The sequence below is a fragment of the Primulina eburnea genome, chromosome 12, assembly GCF_022965805.1.
Source record: "Primulina eburnea isolate SZY01 chromosome 12, ASM2296580v1, whole genome shotgun sequence".
Lineage (NCBI taxonomy): Eukaryota > Viridiplantae > Streptophyta > Magnoliopsida > Lamiales > Gesneriaceae > Primulina > Primulina eburnea.
The window spans coordinates 4,906,182-4,915,800 of record NC_133112.1 but is presented as its reverse complement, the minus strand read 5'-3'; the positions used below and the strand labels follow the sequence as shown (position 1 = coordinate 4,915,800).

General features: G+C 33.7%; 1 protein-coding gene and 1 pseudogene across 1 annotated transcript; both read left to right on the top strand.

Annotated features, from left to right (window-relative positions):
- The first annotated feature begins 4,101 nt into the window (after positions 1–4,101).
- Positions 4,102–7,072, top strand: LOC140807614 (luminal-binding protein 5-like; annotated as a pseudogene).
- A 467-nt stretch (positions 7,073–7,539) lies between these two features.
- Positions 7,540–9,282, top strand: LOC140808185 (LEAF RUST 10 DISEASE-RESISTANCE LOCUS RECEPTOR-LIKE PROTEIN KINASE-like 1.4). The gene is made up of 4 exons (XM_073165243.1): positions 7,540–8,487; positions 8,711–8,731; positions 8,823–8,852; positions 8,959–9,282. Exons 1-4 carry the CDS (start codon positions 7,731–7,733, stop codon positions 9,117–9,119), a joined length of 969 nt encoding a protein of 322 aa, XP_073021344.1. The 5' UTR covers positions 7,540–7,730; the 3' UTR covers positions 9,120–9,282.
- Positions 9,283–9,619: the final 337 nt, after the last annotated feature.

The window sequence follows — 9,619 nt, the reverse complement described above, 5'->3', positions numbered from 1 at the left end:
AATAGTTTGTGGAAAGCTAAATTCATAGATGGCTTACCTTTCTTATTTGCTGAGAGAGTTAGAAAAGTATTAAGAAAGGATGATATAAATATATCCTATGATAATTATACTTATGGTAATTTGATTAATACTTGTATTCAAGAGGGTTTAGCTCTCTGTAATGAATTAAAATTAAATAATCAAATTAAGAGACAGAATTTACTAGAGAAAAAACAATTAGGTAAATTTTGTGATCAATTTGGTATGGACTTACCTAATAAAGGTAAGAAGAAAATTAAAGATAAGGATGATAAAATTTATAAGAAAAGACATTTGTCTGAAAGACAAAAAGAAAGAAAAAAGAAAAGAAAAGAAATTCGTGAATCAGCTAAAGCTGATAGGAAAAAAGATAAATACAAAAATAAATTAATAATTTGTAGAAAATGTAAAAAGCCAGGACATTATGCTAATCAATGTTGGGCTAAAAACAAAATTAATAATTTAGATATAGATGATAATCTAAAAGAAACATTATTTAAAATAATAATGGATTCAAATAATAATTCTGATAGTGAAACTGAGAATTCTTCAGAATCCTATAATTCAGAAGAAATTCTGGATAATGAATCAGATATTTCTGATTTAGAAGAATGCAATAATTGTATTCAAGGAAAATATTGTATAAATCCTATAGAGGATAATAATAATAAAAATGATGAGTTTTATAAACTTATGTCTCAATTTCAAGATTTAAATATTAATGTTTTAACTAACAATAATATTCTAGAATTCCTTAAGATGATTAAGGATCCAATATTAAAATCTACTATTATAGATCAAATGGAGAATACTGCTTCAACAAGTAATAATGAAAATAATATTCTTGTTAAACAAGAACAAGCATATTCTATGAAAGAAGTTAAATATCTTTTACAGAAAAAATATAGTCAACAAAATCCAGTTACTATACAGGATTTAGTTAAAGAGATTGATAATCTTAAACAACAAATAAAATTTTTACAGGATAATAATAATAGTTTAAATTATCGTATTTCAGTCATTGAAAATCATAATAATTCAATTTCTGAAAGTTTTGAAAATATTCAAGATATTTCATTTCCTGATAATAATCAGAAACATTTATCTGTTTTGAGTATGATAATATCTCAAAAATGGTATACTAATATTACTTTATTAATTGATAATTCTTATAAAAAGAATTTCATTGCTATGATAGATAGCGGTGCAGATTTAAACGTAATACAAGAAGGATTAATTCCTACAAAATATTTTCATAAAACTACTCATTCCCTTTCTCATGCAGGAGGAGAACCATTAGAAATAAATTATAAATTACCTAAAGCTTATATTTGCAAAGATAAAAACTGTATTCAAACCAGTTTTTTATTAGCAAAAGATATTTCAAGCCAACTAATACTTGGTCTTCCTTTTATTTATCAAATTTATCCTTTAACCTATGTTGATGAAACAGGTATAATAGGAACTTATCAAGGTAATCCTATTTCTTTTCAGTTTATAACTAAACCTGTTCATAGAATTTTAAATGAACTACAAGAACAGATTGAAAGAAAAATCTTTCAAATAAACTCTTTAAAAGAAGAAATAAAATTTCTTACAATTGATGAAAAATTACAGAATCCTAAATTACAGGAAAAAATAAAAATTATTTATAATAAATTTTCTTTAGAAATATGTAATGATTTACCAAATGCTTTTTGGAATCGTAAGAAGCATATTATCTCTCTACCATATGAAGAGAATTTTAATGAAAAAAATATTCCAACCAAGGCTCGTCCTTGTCAAATGAATTCTGAATATTTAGAATTATGTAAAAATGAAATTCATTCTTTGTTAGACAAAGGTTTAATAAAACCTTCTCAATCTCCTTGGTCATGTACTGCTTTCTATGTTAATAAACACTCTGAACAGGAAAGAGGAGTTCCTAGATTAGTAATAAATTATAAACCTCTTAATAAGGTTTTGAAATGGATTAGGCATCCTATTCCTAATAAAAAAGATCTATTAGACAGATTAGTTCATGCAATTATATTTTCCAAATTTGATTTAAAATCAGGATTTTGGCAGATTCAGGTAAAAGAATCTGATAGGTATAAAACTGCTTTTAATGTTCCAATAGGACATTATGAATGGACAGTAATGCCATTTGGCCTTAAAAATGCCCCTTCAGAATTTCAACAAATTATGAATGACATTTTTTATAACTATAGCAATTTTATAATTGTTTATATAGATGATATCTTAGTGTTTTCTAATGATATTGAAACACATTTTAAACATTTAGAAATGTTTAAAAATATTGTTATTCAAAATGGTCTTGTTATTTCAAAATCTAAAATGATTTTATTTCAAACTAATATTAGATTTCTTGGTCATATGATTGAAAAAGGAAAAATAATTCCTATTCAAAGAAGTATTGAATTTGGTTCAAAATTTCCAGATATAATAACTGATAAAACTCAGTTACAAAGATTCTTAGGGAGTTTAAATTATATTTCTCCTTATATTCAAAATCTTAATAAAGTATTCGTGCTAAATTATTTTCCTTACTATGACATGATCTATATTTATTTGTAACTTGGAATCAGATTGAAATAATAAAAGATTTATTTAAATTTCTGGAATCTAATGTAATATAAGAATCTTTGGTTAGAACATAAGGTAAGAAGATGAACCAGGAAATGATTAACACAAGGTTCGAGTTTATCCGAGAAAAATAAATTCATGTTGTAGCCCTTCAGCCTGCTTAGCCGAGAAATGGCGTTTAAGGCGTTTATGGGTGATTTTTTATGAATTTATGATTCTTTGGGCCCTCGATAAATCCTCTGTTGTTTAATTTCTCTGGTATATCTTTCGTAAATCCTTTTATGTTTCGTAAAATTCCAAATAAGAATCTTATATTCATTATTATTCTGGAGTTTAAATTTCTCCTTTTCTTAGCTCAATTTGAGTTGAAGATGGTATATAGGCTGGAAACCAATAACCTCCATGTGTGCGAAAGCCACTAAGGAAAAGTTTGGTAAAACAATGCCACGTATCAGATTCATCTGTGATTCCAAGCCTCAGATGTGCGACTACGGTCATCTTCTCCCACGAGTTCACCGCCCGTTGCCAATGAGCATAATATATATGCTCGATTTCTAGCCTTGTTTTGGCAAGTTTGAAGGTTGGCCAATGGTAGAATTTAATCTTAGCTTTCAGAATTAATTTAATTTTAGTCCAAATGTGTCATTAATATTGATAAATTATTAGATAATTCTTATAGGTTTCTGAGTTGATCGATTTGGAGATATAACTCGACGAACCTAGAATTTATCATTGAATTAATAATGCGATATTTGTAAAAAATTATGATATTTCAATATTTACAAAAATTTGTGGTACTAATTCGAGCTAATAAAATAATTAAATTTGAATATTTTGAATTTTTTAGGTAAAATTCAAAATTTGAGAACTTAAGGAAATTACTAGATTTAATATGAGTTTAGTTCATTTAATGCTAAAAAATATTTCGAGAAAATAAAATAGAATTGAATGATTTTAGGTATTTTGATCGACCACTTTTAGTTTTATTTTTATTTTTATGATTAACAAGTATCCTATAATAGATTTAGGCGGTGTCAAAAATTATTGAAAAAGAGTATTTTAAAATATGAAAATTCCTATATTTTTATTAAAATATTGCGTAATAATATTTGAAAGAAACCCTATGATTGGTCCACGTCAATAGAGAGTCCTAGACAATTGACAGTAACTCAATGACAAAAACTAATGAATTGACAGTAACTCATTGACAAAAATTTATGTGAGACAATTTAATAAATCGTATTTTGTGAGATAGATTTTTTATTTGAATTATTTATGAAAAAATATTACTTTTTATGATAAGGGTATTATTTTTTTTATTATGAATCTCATAAGATTTTTTCACGGATAAAGATTTGTAAGATTGTTTTAGAAGAGACCTAATCTAACTCAATATGTTATTTCCGATTAAATTAGGCTAAACATGTCATACTCCACGTCATCCTAGCTGCACCCCCGTTTCCTATATATACTTGAGACCTTCCCTCATGAACTTGGAATATCATTAGGATTCTTCTTCTTCTTTAAAAGAAAAGCAAAGCATTAGGATTCCACTCTATATCAGCAACTCTCCCACGCAGAAGGCAGAACCGGACTTTAGTAACCATTGATTCTTGCCAAGTTGTTCAGCGATGGCTTGTGAGTTGAGGAGACACGCTTCTGCATTTTTCTTCGTGATCGCTTTACTCGGTGAGCTTTTCTTATGTATTTTGATATATAGAGAGTTTCGAACTGGTGTTCTTGATTTTTCTACGCTTTTCTGTTCCTGAGACGTGCATGGGTTGTGGAACGATGACAATATTGAATGAGAGTGTTTTTTTATTGCTCTAATTGGCAGGAAGTTTATTTGCGTTCACCGTAGCAAACGAGGACAGTTCTCCCAAAGTGGGAACGGTTATCGGCATAGATCTTGGTACGACTTATTCGTGTGTTGGTGTTTACAAGAATGGACATTTTGAGATTATAGCGAACGACCAAGGTAACCGCATCACCCCTTCATGGGTTGGCTTCACCGACAACGAAAGGTTGATTGGAGAAGCGGCGAAGAATCAGGCACCCAGTAATCCTGAGAGGACTATCTTTGATGTCAAGAGGCTTATTGGAAGAAAGTAATATTTTGTTTCTTTTTTTTTTTAATGATTTCTGATAATGCTGTACTAAATATTATTGTGACTGATCATTATATACATGAACTCCTTGTTGAATCTTGATAGGTTTGACGACAAAGAAGTTCAGAGCGATATGAAACTTGTTCCTTACAAGATTGTCAACAGGGATGGAAAACCTTACGTTCAGGTTATCAAAAATGGTGAGAACAAGGTCTTCAGTCCTGAGGAGATCAGTGCCATGGTTTTGACAAAGATGAAGGAGACAGCCGAAGCCTATCTTGGCAAGGAAATTAAGGATGCTGTTATCACCGTTCCCGGTACGTAAACTTTGAAGCTGTCTTATTTTGATATTAGATGGATATATATATAGCTATCATTGTGTCTTTATTGAAATTCTTCCGCCTTGTGCAGCTTACTTTAATGATGCCCAGAGACAGGCCACTAAAGACGCCGGAACGATTGCTGGATTGAATGTTGTAAGGATTATTAATGAACCAACAGCTGCAGCAATGGCATATGGTTTGGACAAGAAAGGCGAAGAAAAGAACATTCTTGTCTTTGACCTTGGTGGCGGAACATTCGATGTTAGCATCTTGACTATTGATAATGGTGTTTTTGAGGTGCTTTCAACTAATGGAGATACTCATTTGGGAGGTAAGAGTACTACTGATTGCGATTATTCGATCTCTTCATCGCTATGTTGTTTTCGTTTAATAATTGTAGTCACCATCTTTGTTTTTCATGTTCATTATTTCAGGAGAGGATTTTGATCACATGATTATGGAGTACTTCGTTAAGTTGATAAAAAAGAAGCATGGGAAGGACATTAGTAAGGATAACAGAGCAATGGGAAAGTTAAGGAGAGAAAGTGAGCGTGCTAAGAGGGCTTTGAGCAATCAGCACCAAGTCCGTGTAGAGATCGAGTCCCTCTTTGATGGCATGGATTTCTCCGAACCACTTACGAGAGCTCGTTTCGAGGAATTGAACAACGATTTGTTCAAAAAGACCATGGGCCCTGTCAAGAAGGCCCTGGCGGATGCTGGTTTGGGAAAGCACCAGATTGATGAAATCGTTCTCGTGGGTGGTAGCACCAGGATTCCAAAGATTCAACAGCTTTTGAAAGAATACTTCGACGGGAAGGAACCAAATAAGGGCGTGAACCCAGACGAGGCGGTTGCATTTGGTGCCGCTGTTCAAGGAGGAATCATCAGTGGAGAGGGAGGTGAAAAGACCAAAGGTACGTAATGACTTTCTTGATATTTAGAATCAATCGGTTGTGTGTATCCATGGGATCACTAATTAATTGTTGCTAACTCAGATGTTCTTCTTTTGGACGTGGCTCCGCTTACCCTCGGAATCGAAACTGTGGGAGGAGTGATGTCCAAATTGATTCCAAGAAACACTCCCATCCCAACCGAGAGATCTCAGGTTTTCACCACGTCCCAGGACAAACAGACCACTGTCTCCATTCAGGTCCGTACGTAATTCTTGAAATCTATCTATCCATCTTAAGAAGGTTGCATAATGATGACGTTTTCGTTCTTGTTTGATATAATACATACAGGTCTTTGAGGGTGAAAGAAGTATGACCAAGGACTGTAAATTACTTGGAAGTTTTGATCTCACCGGACTAGCTCCTGCCCCAAGGTTTGTATTAACATTTAACAGCCGATCGATGTTCCATCTGTTAATTATGAAACATTAATTATTATTTTTTTGTTTGATTTCGATAGAGGAACTCCTCAGATTAAAGTAACATTCGCGATAGATGTCAGTGGCATTCTAAATGTCAAAGCCGAAGATATGGCCGCCGGTCGTTCCGCAAAGATCACCATCACCAATGACAAAGGCCGTATGTCTGAAGAAGAGATCGAGCGTAAGGTGAAGGAGGCGGAGGAGTTCGCGGAGGAAGACAGGAAGGTCAAAGAGAGAATCGACGCCCGGAACGGCCTGGAGTCGTACCTGTACAACATGAGGAATCAGATAGACGACAAGGACAAACTGGCGGAGAAGTTAGATCCCGACGAGAAGGAGAAAATCGAGGCCGTAACAAAGGAGGCCCTCCAGTGGATGGACGACAGTCAGGACGCAGAGAAGGAGGATTACGACGAGAAGCTCAAATTAAAGAGGTGGAGTCCATCTGCAATCCAATCATCACCGCCGTTTATCAGCGGTCCGATGGCGGCGCGGCAGATGAGGAAGACGTAGTTCATGATGAACTGTGAAAAGTTCTTAAATTTTCTTGTTGCTTTTATTATGATAAACTTTTACAATATAGAGAATAGAGATTATCTAGTCTATGAACAAAAAGTTTTGTTACTTTATTATGGATTTAAATTTTATTTTATCCATTTCTTTCATATCTAGTAATGAATATGGTATTATGCATAGAAAAAAATTCGTCATTATTCAAATTTCTTCGCGTGGTGATGTTAAAATTCCTTGGTTTTTTCTTTACTCTTTTTTTCTAAAAGAAAATATTCAGACTTTCTTTCCTCTTCATATTTATCTCTTTTCTTTCTTCAAAAGAAAATCGGTAAGTATGATTATATGTTTAATCATCCTCCGCCGGTTGTTTTTCCGGCACCAAAGCATATGTGCAAGGGATGGGCTATTGCTTTCGTGGTTCCATTAAAATTTGAGAGTTTGGGCACATATTTGATCTCATTGTTAACCGTGCTTATAGATAAAGGAGCCTTGTAGATTTTAAAATATACAACAAAAATGATTAGTTTGAAAATAGGAGAAATCAAAGAGATGATTGAATAGGGACCACGCCACCCACACCCACTTGGGCAAACCAAGTTGGACCAAATGGATCCGAACAAGCTGTGCCTTTGAAATTTGAATCGCTCAAACTCCATATTTATTCCAAATGTTGACACAATTCTTGATTTAGCCCTTTCTGCGTATAAATCAGGACTTCGCCGCTTACTCCACAAATCATTCAATAAACCATCCAAGAAACTGTCAGTTCCATAAATTTCTTCACTTTTCGTACTAGAGAATCATTACAGGATGTTGAAAGGGAAGCCCATGTTTTTTATTCTAACAATCTTAATCTTATTTTGGTTCCCTGCTGGAACCAGATCCCATAATTCCTCGTCATGTGTCAGCTCTTCTTGCGGCGAAATCAGCCTAAGCTACCCGTTCCGGTTGGCCACCGATCCCCCAAACTGTGGCCACCCAGACCCCATTTTCAAGCTACAGTGCCTCCAAAATCGATCCATTCTTCAATCAGATTCTGCAAAATACGTCGTCCGATCAATCTCCTACAATAACTTCTCCATCCGCGTATCGGATCTCGGTATTGTTGAGAAAAACCACTCTTCGTGTCCAGCTTATTCTTCGAATACTCTAGAGACACGTTACCTGTCCCCCGGTTTTTCTAACACGGACATAATACTTGTCAACTGTCTGAAACCCGTGAGTAATCGGTTGTACGTGGAGGATCCCGTCTGTGGGAACCCAACTGCTTTCTCAAATTCTTCGAGGGTTTACAGCTATTTTGTTGTTGGATGGGCTCTGGATTCGGAAACGACGGAGTTTTGCAGGGAGGACAGGAGAACTCTGGTTTCATCGGATACTTTGAATGGCAATAGAAATTATACGATTATCCATGATTCGATGGCGTATGGAATGGAGCTTATTTGGTTTCGTGCATTGTGTGGAGAGTGCGACAGGAGTAATGGAAGATGCTCGCTGGAGGATAACAAGATTCGTTGCCGCCATTATTGTTACGAGGATACACCATTTTCCGAGCGCACTTTTGGATGTAAGCTTTATTTTCTTGTCGTAATTACTTAACCATACATATTTATACGATATTTTCAATCTAAAGTCCACAATAGGCACCTCCTATTTGCTCGAGTATTTGATTCTTAAACAAATCTTTGAAAGAATACTTATTTTGTCATTACATATAAAGTTCAAATTCAAGGCTGGTTTCAAGTTTAAAATGTTGGAAAACTAACATTTCTTTTACTTATGTAATGCAGGCAAACTGGAATACTATGGAGGTACATTTCCCAACATTTCTTGTTTCTCTACTTTTTCTTTTTCTTTTTCTGTACATCATCATCTGATCTTACATCCTCTTTCCTTTCACAGTTTTGATATTCGTCGTGGGTGTCGGTATTGGTAAGAAGATATAAACCATTCATATAAAACATGTCAAAGATTTTAGTAAGCGTGCAGTACCCAACATGTGCTTACTTGTTCTGTTTTGATGTTTTAAATCATACAGCGTCACTACTGGGACTAAGATTTATACTTGGTGTTGTGTTCGTTATTGGATTCTTGTTGTGTAAAAGGAGAAAGCAACGATCAACAATGGACAAAAGTGGAGCCATCGAACATCGGTCGTCGGATCCAGAGTCGAGTACGCTAGAGCTCGAGAAAAGATGAACACCGCAGATCTTCTGTTTTGCTATACAAGTACTTCATCAGTTCGATCTATGTGCATAGTTTTGAATTTTTGTATGTACGATGAATTGTTATTGAGACTCGATTAGCATGAGCTACTCAGGTTTTAATAATCTTGGGTATAAAGTAAACAAGGTAGGAATTATTTTGAACGTTCACATAATTTAATAGTTGTATACATACAAGCTATTTAATAAAAAAAATCTAATAAAGAGATCTAATTAATTATGTGTTTTCAAATTATTAAATAAATTGATATAATCCACATTTGTGTAAAACTTAGCCTAACTAAGTAATCTATGATGGGTCGAAGAGTACTGTTAAAATTATATACGATTATGATCTCCGATGCACATAGAATAATACAAAATATATATACAGTAGACACATTCTAATCTCCCTCCTTCTCTCATTTAAGACAAGAATATGGTGGTCAATTTTCTGTTGCTTTGGACGATTTATAATTACAACGCTAGATCAAT